Source organism: Daldinia caldariorum (assembly GCF_022478825.1).
Source record: "Daldinia caldariorum strain CBS 122874 unplaced genomic scaffold F4812scaffold_8, whole genome shotgun sequence".
Classification (NCBI taxonomy): domain Eukaryota; kingdom Fungi; phylum Ascomycota; class Sordariomycetes; order Xylariales; family Hypoxylaceae; genus Daldinia; species Daldinia caldariorum.
This window is the reverse complement of record NW_025953044.1, coordinates 1383082-1403697: the sequence shown is the minus strand read 5'-3', so window position 1 is coordinate 1403697 and position 20616 is coordinate 1383082. Positions and strand designations below refer to the sequence as shown.

The 20616-nt window shown below is 47.9% G+C and overlaps 7 protein-coding genes across 7 annotated transcripts; 4 read left to right on the top strand and 3 right to left on the bottom strand.

Moving 5' to 3' along the window:
• The first annotated feature begins 765 nt into the window (after positions 1-765).
• Positions 766-3535, top strand: F4812DRAFT_392397 (uncharacterized protein). The gene is made up of 3 exons (XM_047932128.1): positions 766-873; positions 934-3181; positions 3239-3535. The coding sequence occupies exons 2-3, from the start codon at positions 963-965 to the stop codon at positions 3411-3413; spliced, it is 2394 nt and encodes a 797-aa protein (XP_047790454.1). The 5' UTR covers positions 766-873; positions 934-962; the 3' UTR covers positions 3414-3535.
• Positions 3536-3673: 138 nt separating this feature from the next.
• F4812DRAFT_459418 (ribosomal protein S18) lies at positions 3674-4606 on the bottom strand (the record flags this gene model as incomplete). Its single annotated transcript, XM_047937541.1, has 3 exons — positions 3674-3901; positions 4093-4454; positions 4507-4606. 3 exons carry the CDS (start codon positions 4604-4606, stop codon positions 3674-3676), a joined length of 690 nt encoding a protein of 229 aa, XP_047790453.1.
• A 334-nt stretch (positions 4607-4940) lies between these two features.
• On the top strand, positions 4941-6075 carry F4812DRAFT_429098 (alpha-L RNA-binding motif-containing protein). The gene is made up of 3 exons (XM_047934238.1): positions 4941-5123; positions 5187-5255; positions 5335-6075. Exons 1-3 carry the CDS (start codon positions 5037-5039, stop codon positions 5728-5730), a joined length of 552 nt encoding a protein of 183 aa, XP_047790452.1. The 5' UTR covers positions 4941-5036; the 3' UTR covers positions 5731-6075.
• Positions 6076-6486: 411 nt separating this feature from the next.
• Positions 6487-10272, top strand: F4812DRAFT_429096 (P-loop containing nucleoside triphosphate hydrolase protein). The gene has a single exon (XM_047934237.1). It carries the CDS (start codon positions 6594-6596, stop codon positions 9807-9809), a length of 3216 nt encoding a protein of 1071 aa, XP_047790451.1. The 5' UTR covers positions 6487-6593; the 3' UTR covers positions 9810-10272.
• A 230-nt stretch (positions 10273-10502) lies between these two features.
• Positions 10503-12318, top strand: F4812DRAFT_392089 (uncharacterized protein). The gene has a single exon (XM_047932125.1). The coding sequence runs from the start codon at positions 10947-10949 to the stop codon at positions 12072-12074; it is 1128 nt and encodes a 375-aa protein (XP_047790450.1). The 5' UTR covers positions 10503-10946; the 3' UTR covers positions 12075-12318.
• Positions 12319-12731: 413 nt separating this feature from the next.
• F4812DRAFT_392054 (cytochrome P450 monooxygenase) lies at positions 12732-15203 on the bottom strand. Its single transcript, XM_047932124.1, has 6 exons — positions 14010-15203; positions 13870-13930; positions 13531-13764; positions 13393-13444; positions 13050-13318; positions 12732-12958 (listed from the first exon to the last, which is right to left on the bottom strand). The coding sequence occupies exons 1-6, from the start codon at positions 14795-14797 to the stop codon at positions 12842-12844; spliced, it is 1521 nt and encodes a 506-aa protein (XP_047790449.1). The 5' UTR covers positions 14798-15203; the 3' UTR covers positions 12732-12841.
• A 2501-nt stretch (positions 15204-17704) lies between these two features.
• On the bottom strand, positions 17705-20560 carry F4812DRAFT_392223 (recombination protein Rad52). The gene is made up of 3 exons (XM_047932126.1): positions 19912-20560; positions 19193-19839; positions 17705-19136 (listed from the first exon to the last, which is right to left on the bottom strand). The coding sequence occupies exons 1-3, from the start codon at positions 19917-19919 to the stop codon at positions 18196-18198; spliced, it is 1596 nt and encodes a 531-aa protein (XP_047790448.1). The 5' UTR covers positions 19920-20560; the 3' UTR covers positions 17705-18195.
• Positions 20561-20616: the final 56 nt, after the last annotated feature.

Below are 20616 nucleotides of genomic sequence, written 5' to 3'. Positions count from 1 at the left end.
CGTTATACTAGTCTTTTTTTCAGCTCAAACAAGCACTTTGATCTTAAGCTTTAGACATCCGCTTGGCCCGAGTAATACATAGTAGAGAGGTGCTTTGCTTGTCCTTATGTAAATTACCTCTACCTGTCTAGACTCTACCTACTGTACCTCCTAATCTACCCACTCAGGGCTATTCCTTTAGCAAGGCACTAACACATCTCGCTCGCATGGGAAGTAGGCAACTCCTTCTAGTCTATGAGGATGAGCTCTCTACCTGTTCTGTCAATTAGCGAGGTCGAGTATGCTTGGTACCTCTATATAAGGTACATAGTAAGATGGGATACGTAGTATGGGTTTATAAGGAGGTTAAAAGGTTGTCTGGTATTTAAATAAACCGATAAGAGCGTATAATTAATTCAATCAAAACGAAAGGAAGAGCAAAAAGTAGGGACTCATAGTTTCTGCTCAATGGTAGAAATACGAATAAATTCGAAACTTATTAAAAGCACAGGTTGTTTAGTTATAAGATGTGTTTCTGTTGCAGAGTTAATAGGAACAAGTCTTCAACTGGCGGGTTAGATCTGACAGCTGTTTTTTCATTATAGGCCGGCTGGAACTACCTAGGTACCTCATAGTAAGTTATCGGAGGGTCCATATGCCCCAATTGACAACCTGGAAACTGGGCACCTGCAGGTGGTAGGTACCTCTATTAATACATAGGTACTATATAGTACATACCCGTAGCAGGGGGGTTTTATCGGGGGATTATCGCTAACAAGAAGATGACGCGCAGCAGAAGCTCCAACCAATTTTTCAGAATATCGCAACGACGCAATCCTGTACGGACCAAACACTCCCCATTCTGCAACTGTTAATAGCTTCAGCCATGCACAGGCGAGTCGAACAAAAATGCCGGCGAGATAACAACTTACCTAGTCGCTAATCATCATGTAGTAGCTGGTATAAATAGTCTACCTCTCATTATGCGGTCGCAATTGACCCGCCATGTCTTGCGACGCATCCTTGCGAGCGACGCACCTGTCGCCCTCCCCCCCTGTTTTATATCTTCGAGGCCGGCATCTCGTATATATTCCCGTATATATCCCCTGAGGTATAGAGTCGCAAGGACCATCCAGAGGAGATCTTTTTTGAAGCTATTCCAAAAACCACCACGCACCTTGAAGGAATTGGACGCCGAACCGGGATACGAAACCCTTCTCCAATTCCAAGCTGCAGAGAAAAATAGTATTCGACCTCCAATGCCCGATGAATTAGTGAAGGCATGGCGGGAACTATTCGAATATAAGGCTAAACATGGCCGCGTCGTGAACTCGACCCAGGCCTTATGCGCTCTTCGGGTGCTATCACATCTTAATACCCTACGTAACAACGGGGAACTTAAGCACCTATCCGACGACGACCTTCGGATAGCTAGGGATTGTTTGCTGAAGCCTCCGAGAGACGATTATACGACTCATCTCGAGCTTTCCAAAGAGATCGCTTACGAGTTAAAGCGGCGGGGTGTCCGCATGGCCAACGACTTTTACGCTTTCACCACTGCCCTGTCACAGTACGGGCAGTCTCTCGAGGCGATGGACCAGGTTTTAAAATACTATTCTAGAATGGACGGTAAACTGCCTAGCGAAGGCTTATTACGGCAGTTTATACCTGCAATTCGAGGGCTTGCTAAAGAGGGTCGAGAATCGGAACTTCTCGAACTTGTCTCCAAGGCAAGGCAGTTCGGTCTTGAATACGACTCCACGCTTCACAGCATCATGACCTCATTTTTTTCACAGAGAGATAGGGTTGGAGAAACCAAGTACTGGTTCAATAAACCGATCGGTAGAATGCTCACTCCGGCCCCTGCGACGTACTATGATATACTCCAGTTTGCCCTTCGCAATAACGAACGAGAATGGGCCCTGGAAATTTACCAAGATCTCATCTCCAATTTAGAATCTCCAAGATTATGTTACAACAAGCCCTGTTGGGATACGTCTTACCAATGGGCTGTTCTGTTACTCGGGAAAGGGATTAGCCATATTGAACATATGATTAAAGTTGCTTTCCAACGCACGCGAGGCAGGCCCAGTTCACAACCTAACATAGGGTCAATAAATGGACTTATCAAGGTGGCCATTGTCAAAAACGATCCGTATTTAGCTGAACGTTTCATCGGGCTAGCTCGTAAGCTTGGTTTCAAACCAAACTACAAGACGTACATGCTTCAGCTCGAGTATCGTATCTGTGCAGACGATCTGGACGGCGCTTTCGCCGCTTACCAGTCTATTAAAGAAGTCGAAGAGGAAACTAAAGATAAAGAACTCTCAGTCCTGAACTTATTCATTCGTGCCATGTGTTCCAAGCCGGAGCCCAACCACGAGCGCGTTCTGGATGTCACTAGTTACCTCGAGCAAAGACGCATCACACTGGAACCCGAAACATTGGTTGCCGTTTGCATGGCCTTCTTAAAGAATGACGAGACGTACGAAGTGATAGACACACTTTCGCTTCACACTGTTCACTATAGTCTTGCGGAGCGCTCCATGGTTCGCAAAGCCTTCGTGCAATACTGCTTAGACGACAAGAACAGTACGGCTCGCGTCTGGGATGCGTACGCACTATTGCGACAGTTCTTCCCCGAACTTGAAGCCGAGGATCGAGAAGCTATCATGGATGCTTTCTTCGATAGACGTCGCGCTGATATGGCAGTGCATGTGTTTAAGCATATGCACTCCCATGCGAACCGACAACTCCAACCAACTCTAGAGACGTACGTCCGCTTCATGGAAGGCATTAGCAAATGTCCAGACGAAGAGAGTCTGAAGGCAGTCCATAACATGCTCAAGATGGACACGACAATTCAGCCCAGCACGCGCCTATATAATGCGCTAATGATCGGCTATGTAGCATGCGATTTGCCCTACCGAGCACTCGATTTCTGGACGGAGATCGCATCGTCTCCTGACGGGCCGTCCTACGCTACGCTCGAAATCGTATTTAGAGCTTACGAGATTACACCTGATGGTGATAGCCTTGCAAACGAGCTTTGGGAGAAAATCAAAAGGATGGATATCGAGGTACCCAATAGAGTCTACATCGCGTACGTAGTCACAACGGCCGCGCATAGTCACCTTACTGTCGCAAAGATGCTGTTGGAGGATATGGATAATGTGGTCGGAAAGGGGCCAAACTTCCACAAGTAAGTACACGAACTTGGAGTACATAACGAGAGTATAGCCAACTAATGTCTCTGTAGCCTCGGCACCGTGTACAATGTTTTGCCGTCACAGGAGAAAAAAGACCAGTTCGAAGAATGGGCAAAGGAAGCATACCCAAAAGTATGGGAGTCGCTGAAGAAACAGTACGCCAAGAAGGAAAACAGCGAAGGGCTCCCAATATTTAAGATCAAACCGCGGCCGTGGAAGGCATGATTTGTGTGCGTGTGTGTGTATGGATTGATCTTTGTACAACACTACTCGTACATGGCATCTATCTAGATAGCCTAGGTAAATAATCTCTGCTGTCTCTTTTTTGTATATAGGCGGATATAAAGCGTCAAAAAGACACAGAGATTCTTTTTTGGTTTAGTTTAGTTGCACAATTCCGAGTCACGAACTAACAAACCAAACCAAACCAAACCAAGCACCTTAGGTTAAGTAGTTATATTTATATAATTATACCCAGCTTAGCCTTAAGACCTGACGTTTCTGTTGACCGTGGCCGAGGTCTGCGCTTGATATCGGACGTTCTCCCGGATCAGGATCTCCGGGTGGAAGTGCACGCTGGGGTGGAGGCCCAGGCCGATGGCGCGCCGCACGGCCTTGGCCATCTTCCGCTGGTTCACGGGCCGCAGACCCGTGTCTACCGCGCGCTTTATCCGGCCGTGCGCGGTCATGAACTCTGATATGACGGAGAAGTTCTGCGAGAGGGTGCTCGTTAGTGAGTGTTACCTCCAATATTTCTATAAATACTTGAGACGAGTAAAATTGCTTTTCTTTTCTCTTTTTACTATTTCTTCTTCTTTCATTCTTTCATATAGTATAGTAGAGTAGAAGGTAGGTAAATGAAAAATAAGTAAGGAAATAAAATAAAATAAATCAGTGTACGTACGCGGTACATGTCGAGGGGACTGAGGCCGAGGACGTCGACGAGGTCCCTCTTGCGGGCCTGGGTGCGGCGCAACTTGTTCATCTCGGAGGGGCTCATGTCGTGCGGGGCGTAGACGTCGCCGGCGCGCCAGCGGCGAGGCAGCTGCCGCAGGAAGTCCTCGGCGCGGCCATTCTCGCGCAGCTTCTCCTCGAGGGCCACGCGGCGCGCCACCGTGTGCCGCAGGCGGTCGTAGAGGGTCGATACCACGGCCGTGGAGTCTTGGGGCCCGTGCTGCTGCTGCTGCTGCTGCTGCTGGGGGGATGAAGAGGAGGAGGAGTCGAGGTCGAGAAGGTTCGACGCTATGCTGGGTACGTTTTGGCGGACTTGGCTTGGGTTAGCCGTGAGTTTGAATGACCGGAACTGGATTGGACTTACTGATTTGTTGTGGGTTGGTGGTTGATATGTTGGCGACTTGGGATCGGAAGAGGGTGGAGGGTTGCCGTAGGGCGGCGGCAAGGGGTATTCGCGGCGGCATCTTGAGCGATTGATTTGCTATATGTATTTGTGCTATAACCTATTCCTCCAGTCTCAAGAGAAAAAAAAAAGAAAAACACCCTTTAACGATTTATCGTCCTCGATACGCAATTGGATAGTGGTATTAATCATATACTGCTTGTATCAATGGATCCCGTTAATGCACCTAGAAATAGAAATTTGGTCGGTTAAACAATTATTCCAGCTGCATGTCCCTCAGTACTTAGGTACTTACTTCGAATCCCTGTCAATGCACCCCGCAAGGTTATAAACTTCTGCAGGGATTTGAGTAAGCTCTTATCGGATCTTCAATGTGGGGCCAGAAAAGTTACGATAAAAAAAAAAGTCGAGCCTTATCAACTTCAAGACTTTCCATATACAACAACAACAATAACCAGCCTTATAGATCTTCCGAATAGCCAACAAACACCATGGTTCGGAAGCTCAAGCACCACGAGCAGCGTCTGCTCAGAAAGACGGACTTTATTACCTGGAAACAGGATAATGACCACAGAGATGTATGTGCTCCGATACGACTGTTACTCGAATGAAATTCTTGCTAACTTATGCGCGATCCATAGGCGGCTGTTATACGGCGGTATATGATCCAAAAACCCGAAGATTACCACAGATACAACAGGATATGCGGTGTAAGTGATTTCCACAACCAATTCAATCGGCTCAACTAAGAAAGCAGGCAAAAACTAACTAACAATTTTCCATCGATAGTCTCTGCGCCAACTAGCCCATCGCCTCAGCTTGCTACCGCCGGACAACGCCGTCAGGAGGAAACACGAGGAGCTTCTCCTAAACAAGCTCTACGACATGGGGATCCTGTCGTCGGCCTCGAAGCTCTCGAACGTCGAGCACGGCGTCACCGTCTCGGCCATGGCGCGCAGGAGGTTGCCCGTGGTGATGACGCGCCTGAGAATGGCGGAGACGGTGCAGGCGGCTACGAAGCTCATCGAGCAGGGCCACGTACGGGTGGGCGTCGAGACTATCACCGACCCTGCGTTCTTCGTCACCAGGAACCTCGAGGACTTTGTAACATGGGCCGTCGGCAGCAAGATCAAGCGCAATATCATGAAGTACCGCGACAAGTTGGACGACTTCGAGTTGTTGTAATTCGAGGGCAAGAAAAAAAAGTGGATGCATTTATTTATATTCTTTTTGGTCACGGCGCGGCGTCTGGGGGTAAACTAAGGAAATAGACATTGGTAGTCTTTATGTCAAGGCATGATGGGGTTCAGAGTTGAGCTTTTCGCAAAAGCTTAGGTACTATTTATACCATTTATTTTTGCCTACAGTCTGGTCTACCTGTTAGTTACCTCTATTAGTGGTAACCAAACAATGCCCCCTTCTACCTGGTATTAACAACAAATCTTCTGCCCGTCATACTCGGTTAAGAGAACCTAGGGCCCTCCGCATTTGCTACCTATTGATACCACTAACAATAACAATGCAGTAGAGGAATGATGACTTACTCACTATCGCTCCCATCGTGACTTGGGTAGAAATGGCAACGATCCTATGGATTTCTATTTAATCTCGAGGAATATGTGGCATGATTTTTATTTCATTTTTCGGTTCCTTCCCTCATCCCACAATAGACCTTTCGCAGTTGTCCTGAAGAAGGGCAGACATTGATAGGTACATAACCTAAGGTATGCTGGTCAGTAGGTGACACTGTACCCACCAAGTGCATAGAGGCATAAATGCATCTATGGTATGGAGGTACGGATCAGTACAACAAATGTAAAAATGCATCGCCCCACAGTACCTAGCTCAATATAGGCGCACGTGCCCACGCGCGGGAAGCTAACCCCATAAACCTAAAGCGCGTTTTTGCTTTTTAATATCCATTTATCTCTAAACTCATAAACTCCAATAATACATATTTACTATCCACCTCAGGATGACTTATGACTTACGACTTACCTATGTACCTAGGTAGCTTACTTTAAACATCTAATAACAACATCATAATCATGGTTGAACCTCGACCCGCCGTTATCATTTCTAATGATGAAACTACCGAGTCTAAAGACTCGCCACCTAAGCTAACTTCTTCTGCGGCCTCTACGAAGTTAGAGGCATCCAACAAAGCACACAAGCGCAAACTTATCCCAGATGTTTTAGATAGTAAGGTTGAATGGAGCGGCGACTCGGATGACGCCTGTGAGAAACCTAAGAAGCGGAAGAAAGAGAGTCGAAAGACGTCGTCTACAAAAGGTAAGAACAAAGCCGCTACGAGGGGTCGTCCGCGTAAATCAGTTAGATCAGAGAAGGTCGCTTCACTGCAGAACGACGACAGTATCTCGTCTTCGGACTCGGATGATGCCAAGAACTCAATACCCCAGTACATACGAGATCGTCGGAAACAGTTTGATCGGACTCGTGAAACTCTACGTGAAGCTGGGCTACGTCTGCCCCCAGACTATTCAGATGTCTACTTTTCCGATGACGAAAGGTTGGCCGATCTGGACGAGAAACCGCAGTTCGACGAAAAGAGCGGTATAAAACCATGTCGGCCCTATAAAGATGTCGTCCTCGAACATTCGGCGGGGGTTATCCCAGCTTCTATTGCGCAGTATCTTCGAGACTACCAAGTTGAAGGAGTCAAGTTCCTCCACTACCTCTTTGTCTACCAAAAGGGCGGGATCTTAGGTGATGATATGGGTTTGGGGAAAACTGTGCAGGTCGCTGCTTTTCTTACCGCTATGTTTGGTAAGACTGGTGACCGTCGCGATGCGAAAAGGATGAGGAAGTTCCGACGAGCGAAAAACGATTGGTACCCCCGTGCTTTGATAATATGCCCTGGATCGTTGATTCAAAATTGGAAGAACGAATTAGACAGGTGGGGATGGTGGGAAGTTGATCTATATCATGGGGCAGGTAGAGATGACGTCCTAGGTGCTGCTAGAGCGGGAAGGTTGGAAATCATGGTTACTACCTATACTACATACAAGAACAGCCGCGATGAGGTCAACAGGGTACCTTGGGATGTTGTTGTGGCTGACGAATGCCACTCGATAAAAGACATTGCTGCCGGGATAACGCAGGCGATGAACCAGGTCAACGCTCTTTGTAGGATTGGTCTGACAGGGACAGCGATTCAGAACAAGTACGAAGAACTTTGGACGCTTCTGAATTGGACAAATCCAGGGCAGTTTGGGACTCTAGGAGAATGGAGGAATACGATTTCTAAACCACTGACTGTTGGCCAATCTCACGACGCCACTTTACATCAACTAAGCGAAGCTCGGAAAACGGCCAAGAAGCTTCGCTTCAACCTTCTTCCTCGCTTTTTTCTTCGCCGAATGAAGAGCTTGATCGCCCACCAGCTACCCAAAAAGAGCGACAGAGTTGTGTTTTGTCCGCTTTCTAGTCTACAGCGCGAGGCCTACGAAAGCTTACTCGACAGTGAGATTGTCAGCTTTGTACGATCTGCTTTTGACATGTGCCCATGTGGTTCAGGGGACAAACGAGGATGGTGCTGCTTCAAAACCACTCCCGACGGGGAGTCCTGGAAATCGCTTATTTTCCCCATCATGATATCGTTGCAGAAGTTATCTAATCACTTCAGTCTTCTCATTCCGCAGACTTCAGATGTTATGGACAAGCACAGGCGAGAACTCCGTTTTCTCCGAGCCGCTGCACCTGAAACCTGGAAGGGACATTATACTAGTCGAGACTCGTTACTAAACTTGTCCAATCCCGAGTATTGTGGGAAGTGGAAGGTACTCAGGAAACTCCTGAAGCTTTGGCATACTAGCGGTGATAAAGTGCTAGTCTTCTCTCATAGTGTTCGGCTACTGAAAATCCTGCAGAACTTGTTCAATAACACGAGTTACAGCCTAAGCTATTTAGATGGGTCTCTAAGCTACGAAGAACGCCAGCAAGTTGTCGACGACTTCAATTCCGACCCCAACCAATTCGTGTTTCTAATTTCCACCAAAGCTGGTGGCGTTGGACTCAATATTACATCGGCCAACAAAGTCGTTATAATGGATCCGCATTGGAATCCTTCCTATGATCTCCAGGCGCAAGATCGAGCTTATCGTATAGGCCAAGTTCGTGATGTGGAAGTTTACCGCCTTATCTCTACAGGTACCATCGAAGAAATCACATACGCAAGGCAGATCTACAAGCAGCAGCAGGCTAATATTGGATACAATGCTTCCAATGAGCGGCGCTATTTCAAAGGAGTTCAACAAGATACCGAACGAAAGGGAGAGATCTTCGGTATCCGTAATATTTTAACATATCACGGTGACCAAGTCATTCTCCGCGACATTGTCAATAAGACAAACATTGCGGAAGCCAAAGCAGGCGTCAAGTTGATAGATATCGACATGGAGAAGGCGGCCAAAGACGCTGAAAACCAGCTCGTCAAGAAGGAGGAAAACGCCGATGATGATGAAACTGGGGGTCTCAAGCAGCTATCTACCCTCTTTACAAAGGATGACAACAAAGATGGTGTCTTGAAATCAGCTGCGACACATAAGCCGAAACATTTTGATCCTATTCAAGCAATCCTCGCCTCCGAGGGAGTTGAATATACTCACGAAAACTCCGAAGTTGTCGGCTCGTCTAAGGTTGAAGACGAGCTGTCTCGACAGGCAGAGCTGGCTGCTAGCCAGGATCCTGACTGCACCCTCTTCTTCGATAGCCAGAGCTTTTCAGCCGCTCAGCAATCGTTCGAGTACGAGTACAACCCCCCGGTAGACGTCAGGCAACGCCAATTCTTCACAATGGCAAAGACGTTCGGATTTTCCGGCGTGACGGAATTCGCGTTGGCAGTCGAGAGCATGACGCAGGAGGAACGGCGGAATTGCTTGGACCTATTCTATAGGAAAAGGGTCGAGAAGCTCAAGGAGCTGGGTGAAATCGTCGAGACAGATGTCAGGCCGAAGCACGAGCCGACAAGAGAGATGAAAGATGATGCGGAAATGGCCGATGTGAAGACAAAGACCGAAGAAACTAAATCTGAGCTGGAAGATATTAAGGACGTTAAACCCGAAGAGGACGTTAAGAGGGAAGAAATTAAGCTAAGATGGCCAGCTATAAAGCGGGACGTAGAACAAGCCACTCCTCTTACTGCGGACGTAAAAAGGATTAAGGAAGAGGCATTGCCTACGGCGAATAAGAGGGCGTCTATGACCATCTGGATCTCGGATGATGATGAGACGGACGAGTTATGAGGTTTTAGTGTTTGATACCTACGCTGGGGATTTCTGGATAGGGTCTAGGTATAACAGGGTTTCCTTTTTTCATGTGCTTCTCAGTCTTAGAATGTGGCCTCTTGGCTACGGTCCTCAGTGGACGTTTATACCCCAAAGTCAGGAAAGGAGTATATTGTTTTGATTAATCGAGTGATTCCGTCGAAGATGAAGGTGCCGACGTGATTCACCATCTAGACTACCACCACTCTTACGATTATTTTCGAGAAGTACAAGTTGTCTTAGACAAGTCACGACTGACATGTTACCAGGCCCAGCCCCTTTTGAATTTTATACTCGTCTGATAACTTGAGATAGGTATAAGCTTAGGTACCTAAGTAGCTTCGCATGCATCTGAAAACTTCAAAGCCTTAGTGTTTTCTTAATCTCGCGCGGTTTCATTTTTAAGGGAACGGAACGAGTTAGTTTATCAGTTTATCCCACGGCAGCCACGGGTAGCGATTGGCGCATCTCAGGTACGGAATGGCTTGTGTCACACCATAACATCGTGTCTTAGCCGACGTTCTTTAGCGTACTGTGCTGTGGCTAAGTACTCTTTTTTTTGATAGGTAAATGCGCCTTGAATCTTGATTGTATAACGTTTCACTGAATAAATTGTTTGCTCAAACAGTTCCAATTTTCAGGCGGACGGGTAGGTGCATAAATCCTATAGCATAAAAGGCAAGTTTAAACATTTGCATTGTTCTTAGTGCTGTCAGCCTCCTTTTTCCGTCGTATTAACCAGCCGAGTTAAAAAAAGGCTGGTTGCTTACAAGAAACATTCCACAGTTTTGACGATTGCAAAACTCTTGGACCACAAATAAAAAACCAATCTTCGTCTTTTCTTCTTAGAACTATTTCTCTATCTTTCTTACTATCGTCTTCGTGAAGGGAGGACGAATATTTTTTACTTACATAGTACTTACCGGCTTACGACTTGCCGTTTATCTTAATTTCCCCAGTCGCCCTAACGACGTCATCGCCGTCATACGCGCAACCCCTGTGGAACCGATCGTTAACCCTTAATCGGGCTGTGTACCTTAAAAGATTACAACTCATCACGACTTCAAATCTGAAATCTACACTCGTTAAACTTAGAAAATATTCAAACCAGAAATAATGAATTCGTTCGTTCAAACTTTGCTATTTACAACGGCTGCCGGCGCCGCCTTGCGACCAAGACAGGGCAATGATGGTTGTTGCTTTCAACTCGCTTCGGTTGGAATGGTCAACGAGACCGTGCTGGAGGACCATGTCGGTGACTTGCTTTTAGGCGGTACTTTTCAGCAAGGCGGATTCTGTCTAGACAAGACGAATGGAACCATTCAGGATAGTCTGGGGCATAATTGCTTTATGCGAGCACCAGACTATCAGTTCGAGTGCTATCAAGGCGCCATCGGAACTACAGCATTCGATATTGCATCCCCAAAGCCGGATGGGAAATCATACCTCACATATGATAACAGCCCAGGTGTCTTCTACGCATGTCCTATTGACTCAGAAAGCTACGACATCTACTCCTCAGATAAAGCCGATAAATCTGGATGTCTACCAGTTTCATTGGCCCTAGTCGATCAGACAGCTGCTTGCTCTGCTACTGCTAGCAATTCCACCCTATCAGTCCGATCCAAGACGGCGCACCGAACAACACTTCAAATAGCACGTCCAACTCGGTCGCTACGACGCCAATCTTCGTCTAAAGCATGTTCTATAGACCCATCAGCACCCTCGCTTGCGCCTTATCAACTAAGCCACGGTAATTCGTCAGTGTCAAGCGGAAGTAATGCCACCTCAGCAGAAGTTATAATTGGCCGAAACTATAGTATGGTATTCGACTACGCCATCCCAGACACTTTCCCTCCCACCAACGCCACGGGCGAATCCTCGCTATGCGCCCTGCAGTTCCGCATGCCCGTCTGTAGTACTCTCCCCAAGGGTTACCCCTGCTACAGCTTCAGCGGCCTGGAGCAAGAGGTCCTGGCCAACTCTGGTATGACGTTCCATCTGATGAGCGACGACGGCAACGCCACGTGGAACAGCACAGAGTTGCACCAGGTGTTCCCTGGGGAGAACACTATAATCGGTACTTTTGAATGCGGACGGATCGCCGGTTATAACGGGTCGCGGAAGATGAACTGGCACGTTAGCAGCATCAGAGACTTTGCGCTTGAGTTCCTCCAGGCGGGTGTTGGTCCATCCGCCCAATTCCAAAACGGTGTTGGTGCGTGGATCGTGCCGTGCAAGTGACGAACTAACTAGCAAGTCCCCTTTCCGTTTTCTTAGCAGAAGCAGCAGTTGCTTGTCTGCTCTCTTGACATAGAAATATTTTAATGATGACACATAAAAGCTTGAGGATTCGGAGGATATACCATGGTTAGAGGGCAAAAGGCACGCCACCGCAAAGAAACTACTTAATGCTGCTATAAGATCACATAATGTACGAAGGAGATGGATTGATAATGATACCTGATGGGCCGGGTGACTTATGTGTTGTTACTTGACGTACAATCACAGGACGCCGAACACTTGAAAGATAAATAAAAGAGTAATGAATGTATATACAATACAAGGCCCTGGAAGTGCAAGATGTCTCAAAATGTCCTACTCATCAGATGCCATTTCGGGTCTCTGATTTGCGTTTGTATTGTGTTAATAGGTATGGACTAGATCTTATTACGAGCTTAAAATTATTATCTCCCATTAGAATCAAACATTTCGATCCCAGAAGATCAACACCAAATAACATCTTGATAGGAAAGAATTTCAGGGGAACCCTGTATGTAATCCACGAATAGGTACAGTACCTAGCCTACAGTTTTATTTACTAAGGAGTGGTTTTACCTTAGGTACCTCCTATAGATCATGATACCTATGGAAGATATGTTTCCGAACAAGATTTTTGCATACCTATGTTGAATGTTGTAACAAAACCTGCCCGAAATATCCATCCCGAAAACGTCTCGCAGTGTTGAAATAGGACTTGATATTTATTTATTTATCCATTCGTTCGTTCGTTATTTCTCGGCCTCCGTGATTGACACCCACATGTTCGTCTGGAACGCGAAGAAATAGTATACTTCGTCCCAGCCCTTGCAAGGGTTAATCAGCTGGAAGTCAAATACGCGCAGCCACTAGGTAAATTCAAGGCGAATTAGCACAATGCTAGGCTCATCAAGAAGATGTTTAGAAAGAGAAAAAAAAGAAAAAAAAGAAAACTCTCACCTCGAAGAAAACCTTGTGAAGCTCCAGCATGGCCAGCGGCTTCCCGGCACACGTCCACCGGCCTTTGCCGAAGAGTATGTCTATCGCGCCGCTCCGCTCGGCCTGGGTCTTCTCGTCGCACTCGAGGAAGCGCTCCGGCCGGAAGACCTCGACGTCCTCGCCGAAGATCGCCTTGCTGCGGGTGATGGCCAGCGAGTTGTGCCCGATCGCCGTGCCGCCCGGGATGAACATTCCGTTGATCACGTCCCCCTCTGGCGGGACTTTCTTAACTGCTGGATGTTAGTGTCTTGGGACGGATTAGGTTAGGTTAGGTAGGTATTTTGTTTTGGCAATATGCGCTTACAGTGTCCGTAGGGCGTGGGGATGCGCATGCGAATGCCTTCTAGAACAACAGCCTACAAAATGACGAAGTCAGCCTTTGGATATAACACTATAAAGTACCCAAGGTAGATAGGGCCAGATAAGAATGGACAGCACATACCCTCAAGTAAGGGATCTTCTGAGCTTCCTCGTACGTAATAGGGGTAGAGACTTCGTTGCGCTCCACGGTCTCCTTGATCATCTTCTTGAGCCGCAGGTATACCCGGGGCGTGGTCACGAGGTACATCAGCGTGGTGCGGATGGCTATCGCAGTCGTGTCCGATCCGGCAATAATTTGGATCATGGCTTCGCTTCCGCATTGCTCCTCGGTCATGCCGTGGCGCATGAATGACCCCTGGTAATCATCGTTAGCACCTAGGTTGGGTTAGGTAGGTACCTATCTAAACCTAAAGTAGGTACCTGAGAGAGAGGGACGCTTGGATAGAGGTACAACACATACCATCATGTCGTCGATATGCTTGTCGTCTTCGAATCTTTCCCTGATCAACTTCTTCGTGACCCTAGTGTAAAAGGTTAGTTAAAGGGGGACATGAAGAGGGACAATACTGTCGGGAATATCGACGGCCGTAACTAACTTACCCCATAATCTTCCCGATGCCCTTCTCGTCGGTCGGCTTCGCGCCAAACAGCTTGTAGTACGGACGCGAAGAGACGATCCACTTGAGGAAGGGGATGTCCTGGGACAAGTTCTGGGCCTTGAGCGTGCGGTCCATGCTGGCGGTGTACCCGTACAGGTCCTCGTCGGCGTCGAGGAAGCCGAAGGCCTTGCCGTAGGCGAGCCGGGTGATGACGTCGAGGGTGAAGTAGCGGGTCAGCGTGACGAGGTCGACGTAGCGGGCCTCGGACCCCGGCGCCGACAGGTGCTTCCGGCGGACGACGTCGATGAAGTAGGCGATCTGGGTGTCGACGGCGAACTCGAGGTCCGAGTTCTCGCTGCCGTTGTAGCCCTTGCGCGCCATCGCCTTGCGCTGGTCGTGCGGCCGGTTCTCGATGATGGAGAACATGCTGTGCGTGTTCGGCGCGAACTTCACCGCGTCGAACCACTCGTCCTTGCTGTAGTTGTTCCGCACCGCGCCCACCTGCCGCAGGATGTCCGGGTCCGAGGTCAGGATGTAGTTGGGCGCTATCCGCGCGATGGGCCCGTACTTAGTGAGGTTGATGAAGTCATCCCGTAGCTTGTTGAGCAGTATGGTTTTCACCATCCACGCGTGGGTGAACGATGCGAGGAACGGTCCCGGGACGTGTCGAAGGCGGTACCATGACACTATGGTCGAAACAACAAACCACGTTACAAACAAAGATGCTAAGGTTACCGATACGCCGACTAGACTCAGAGTCTGGATATTATCAATAGATAGCACGGCCATGATATGATGCTGGCTTTTGGAGGGGAATCGTCTGGGTTTACTTCAGAAGTCGCACAAGGACGGTGGTGTCAACGGGGGAGCTGGCCCTATTATCAGACACGGAAGAGCCCACAGCAAAGATCTTTATCTTACCCTTCCCGCCTTCAAAGCCGGTAGTCAGACATGAAGGGGTTAGATGATGTATTAGATGATGTAAACTGAACATCTATACAGAAGTGCAATGCGATCCAGCAACCCTAGGTAGCTGAATATGAACTATCACATACCTACCTGAGGTAGATATTCTAAATTGGCCGAATATCCGGTACACTTGGGATGGGATAGTCCTTTTCTGTCGCTCAAATCGCGATCGACTTCCCCCGACGAAGTTCTTGATAGGAAGGAAGCAAGTAAGAGTGAAATAGTGTGTGCGTATAGGTTAACTATCAGCCAATGATACATCCACACTTTCCGTACGTGTAACCCTCGAGAGACATCACAGGGTGATGCGTTTTTATTTTCCGTTCAATGTTCATACATACATACAAGGTACCTAACCGACTAGGTTAATAGACAAGAAACAGATGGGATAACTCAATTGCCTGGCGTATTGTATTGTACCTTAGGATCCCCGGGGACCTTAGGCAATGGAATGTCACTAAATGTCACTGTCTTAGGTACCTCATACATTCCCCGAGGGACGTAGCTAAGCCTCCTATAGCTGCGAAGGAATCGGCAGGAGAGCGGGTCCGTAATTGATGCCGTGTAAGCCATCTCGAATATGCGCATTCCGGTCCATCACCGCCTAACTGGCTAAGCTGCTAGGAAAAAGAAAAGAAATACATACCTACTATGTAATGATAAGTGTAATGATAAGGCTGGTAGATCCCATACGATCTACGAACTGCTTCATATGACACAAAAGGGGGAGAAAACAAGGGTTATGTCTTACCGCAGGATTCCTCCTCACCGGCCTAAATTCTCATTCTCACCTCCTAGATTATATTAGGTTAGGTACCTATACCGAATATTGTGGTGTGAACTGTGACTGTGCAACATGGTGATAGAAAAGTAGAAAGCTCTCTCTATCTCTCTCTCTCTCTTTACTCGAGGCCCACGACGAAGTTGGTTATACCGGCAGCTTCCGACGTAGGACAGACCCAAGATACTTCTTTCGCTGTCAGCTTACTTGTCGGTGTGCTTCTGTTAGCGGGGTTCCCACGCCTCGATTATCTCTCATTTTCAAGTATCTTGAGGTGATACAATTACTCTAGCAATCGTGCTCATCAAGTCTTCGATCGAATAAAAAAAGCCAAAAAAATTCAATATTGGTGAATCTCGATTTCTGTATTCTCGGTTAAGTATTTCATCTGAGGTAGAGAACTTGTCATAATGAGGTATATAGTTCAGTAAGAGGTACCTAACCTAATCTTATATTGTATAATTCAGACGATCTGACGGGCCATTCGACAGAAATACCTGGTACTCAAGACGAGTTCCATAATACCAGGTAACTACCTAGGGCATGTAGATCATAGATGTTAAGCTGTTGGAAAGCATACGAATTCATACGAATTCAAGAAAGACGGGGGAAAAAAGGTAGTGAATAGGGGATGTTGAGGACGAAATTGAAAAATATCGCCAGATATGGACAAAAGCACAACAGAATAAAGGTGAGATATGACTAGAGGTAAGTGCTCCGGAATATGATAAGCCTCATACCGTTACCTTTACAGTCCCGACTCCATGGACAATAGGTAACAACAGGTAGCAGAGCGGCCAACCTGCCAACCCATCTCTATCATTTCTCACATCTGACGAGGTGACGACTTCTGGCTCGATACCAGCGACGGCGTAACCTTGGTACCTACGGTCTTGGGTTGGGTTGCATCGCCGGTAATATTATTTTCCCATAAGCACCTTACAACCAACCAACCAAACAACCAACGTGGCGAAGAGGATACAATACGCAGCCCTTCTCGAACTCGAATCTCGGTTTGTCCTCAGATTCAACCCCTGTATTGCTACCTACCCACGCCCCCTCAGCCCCTTTGTACCGATGCAGACTGGTTGCATTTCCATGCCCGAGTCGAGATTCGTAGTTTCATCTCCTCCCCACGCTCGATATAATCATCATCATCGTCATCATGCACGGAGGTGCTGTACCGAATCGTGATAAGTCAGATCACACCCCACCCCGATTCTTCAACGCGCACTTTTAAGTAAGCCACCTGACACACCACTCCTGTAGGCGAGGTTGCTTCTCAAACCCTCAAAACCATTTGGCCGGGACCTACCACACCGGCCCACGCTGGGGGCCACACATACACGTGTAGGCGTGTGTGGGTGTGTTTCGGGACCTTCGTGTTCCGGAAAGACCTTGCTCGCAGAAACTGTTTTTTTTTTTTTTTTTTGCCCGCCGGTCTCAGCTGCGGCATCTAGAAACCTAAAGGACCTTAGCTCTTAGCCCGGCTCGTGCGGTTAAAAGAGCGCGGGTAAACAGCGTCGCCGGATAACCCTATAGAAGAACGAAGGGCGCATGTGTGCAACCCAGCTCCCCCGGACTGTATCCCCCGAACTGTACATAGCGTGACGAATACCTACCTAATCTACCTACCTACCAGCCAGCCAGCCAAGCAGGAAGGAAGGAAGTTGGAGGCATGGGAGTCGCCTTCCCTTGGGTACCTAAGCCGAGATAAGCTATTCCTAGCGTCGGCGATTTACCAAACATGCGAAGCTCTCGTAGGACAAGGCAGAGTGGGGGCTTTGTTGTTAGCTATAGTATAGGTTAGGAACCTACATATGTCTCAGCGGTGTGTTGGTGTTGAGAAAGACTAAGATATCATGTTGCGTCACCGTCTTATCAGTATCCCGAACTCTTCAGGTGTTCGGGTAGGACTTTTGACAAATGAAGACTGATTCGAGGAGGAGAGGGATCGTCCTGGCTCTGTGCCGCAAACTGCTCACTTCTCCCGTCATCTTTCGCTTCCTATCAAATATCGCAGCATCCCACTAGAATATCATACACTTCGGATAACAACACAAATACCTCAAATGCTGAAATTGTCAACTACCTATCAGACCACATTGGATCCTTCTTAGTCCCCTTAAAGATATAAGTCACGCTGTATTTTAGATGGCTCAAGAACGCCAGTCGCCGGTCGAGAAGTAACTAGTAACTCGATGCTACCACATCCATTTCGATGGGATGGGATATTAGTAGTCTAAAATCATGAAATTGAACGCAATACTAGCAGTGGCGAATCTAGTCGTACGGCTCTTCCAGCCGGAGCTAGCAGATATACTCCAAACGCCAAACATTTCCGCCTAGAAAGTACACATTTGCCTTGCCTTAATCGTAACCCATGATCACTGAAAGAGAAAAAGAAGGGCGAGACGCCAACCCATGTTCTGTCTAATTAGGAAATCTTTTGTCTCTTGGGATCGACTCCTCCGCCTCCCCCACCCTGGACGGGACCATTCGAGGTCACTTCCGTTAGCGGTGCCCTATTACCAGGTTCGGGCCCCGTAGGAGCCGGTCGTTTCACTGTTAGCGGCCGGTACTGGCTTCTATTTCCTAGCGGACTGCCTGAGCTTCCCGGAGCACCGATCTGTCTCGCGTGGTTCAGCGCAGGATTTCCAACGCCTCCTACACCCGGTCTACCAGGACCGGATCCACCCCCGCCGGTGAAGCCGCCACCGGTGGGAGCACCTGCCGGACCGCGCTGTGGCTCTTGTTCTCTCTTAACAGGAGGGACGTGTTGACCGCTCCTGGATAACGGCTTAGACGAGCTGTGGTCTATGCCCGGCGTCTTCCGAATCGAGGGACTGTCTAAGCGAGGATCGAATGGCTTAACACCTTGTGCTGTGATGATCGCAGCATCTGGAGGTACGTCTTCCGGTAGCTTCTTGATCGACCGAGCCGAGAAGAATGATACTTCTGCTGGGGCCGCGTTGTTTGGCGGGGGCGTGCTTATCCTATTGGCAGCTGCTGCTTGTTGAACTTGGTTATTAATATGAGGAGCGGGTCTGGGATGTTGTTGTGGTTGTTGTTGCGGGTTGGGGCGGCCTTGGAAAGTGGCCCCTGGTCGTTGCTGTGGTTGGGTAGGTGTTTGCGGCTGCCTAGGGGGTTGTGCGGCAGGCTTTGGGGGCGGCTGCATGGGCCTTGAAGGATTACCTGTTGTAGTAGGTGTACTGCGGTCACCGCTATCGCTAGTAGTAGGAGGTAGAGTTTGGGACTTTTCATTTGAACTTGTTGCGTGAGAGCCGGGTAATACTACCTCGTCGGGATGGCCCTCTTCTGTAACGACAAAGTCGGCGATATCAAAATCTCCAAAGTCCTCATCAAGCAGATTAGAAACTACAAATCCAAAACATCAGCATCTGTCCAGTCGATGCCGTCGGAGTCAAACCCACCATGCGCCGTCATTTCGACATTCTTGTCCGCGGTATTCTTGGGCTGCTCTATCTTCACAGGATCCGGCTCCTTCTTAGCGAAATCTGAGCGGCGATGCAAGTTATCCTCGTCGAATTTGACGGGGCCAACTTTCATCTTTGTAACCTTGGAGAGGTAATCCTTATCATAGATACAATTGCCAAGAACATTGCCAAAGTTCCGCAGTGCGCGCTTCAAGGCGTCCGTGGTTCCCTCCTTCTTCGCTTTCTCAAAGGCGGCCGCCTTTCCCTTGCAGTTTTCTATGTGACCATATCCGATATCCTCGTGGTAAGTACCATCCCGTAGCGTGACTCGAACGATGACGGATAGGCCGAGCGATATTTTGAAGGTTTGCGGATTTTCGTCAACAAAGTCGACCTGGATGTTCTGAATGCTAGACGACCATCCATTAAATCCGAAAACCTCATTGGCGAGGGCGATACATTTCTCGGCGGCAATATAGTGAACCTTCTGGCCGGACGGACCACTACGGGCGGAAAGGTATTCGGGACCAAGTTGTTTCTCTAATCGTGCCTGTAGCGTGGCGATTTCGGTAGCTGTATATTCAGAGATGCGAGGTCTGGCCTCCTCAAAAGGGTTGACGATGCCGTTATGCTGGTCGCCCGGACTAAGTCGCATGTCAGTCAGCTCAGACGCGTTTATAGATAAGGCTTATTTGATGGGTGCGATGTTAACATACGCTGGCATCGTGACAGAATTACCTATGCGGAATAAGTGTCATCGAACTCATAAATACCTAGGTATGCTTCAGCACACTGCTGGAAGCAAATGAAATATATAAAAGAAGCAAAAACTAGGATAATGTTCGCAAGTTCCCACACAAGCGGCAACTAGGTAGAGGGACTCTTTACGCGGATGTACGCGGATGTACGCGGATGTTACGTGCAAAATGCGCGATTGATTGAGCCTAATCCTGAAAAAGGATTAAATCACATTTCCCCACTCTTAGCACACTCTTAGACACCAGGTCACCTGACTGCATACGGTTTACATAACATAGGTACCTTGTACATGTACCAAGCTAGGCCACACTTTGAACTTGACTTGGGTACAAAGATACTTAAGTCTTATCGAACTAATTCAGACTTCCCACCAAAATTCGACCACAGATTCATTTACATCCACCGAAGATCCGTCCTTAGTATCATCATCATAATTCACACCACCTCCTTTGATCAGATATGAGTCCTCAATAAAACTGTATTGATCTTGATCTTTAAGATGTAAACACAAGAAAAAAAGGGCGAACATACTACTTTGTCTTGACATGACCTAGAATCTAAAAGGCTTACATACCAAAAGTTACCTACCTCCTACCTACCTAGGTAGGTATTATCGTCTTCTTAGAAGAGGAGCAAAAAAAATATTGCTGATATGATGATCA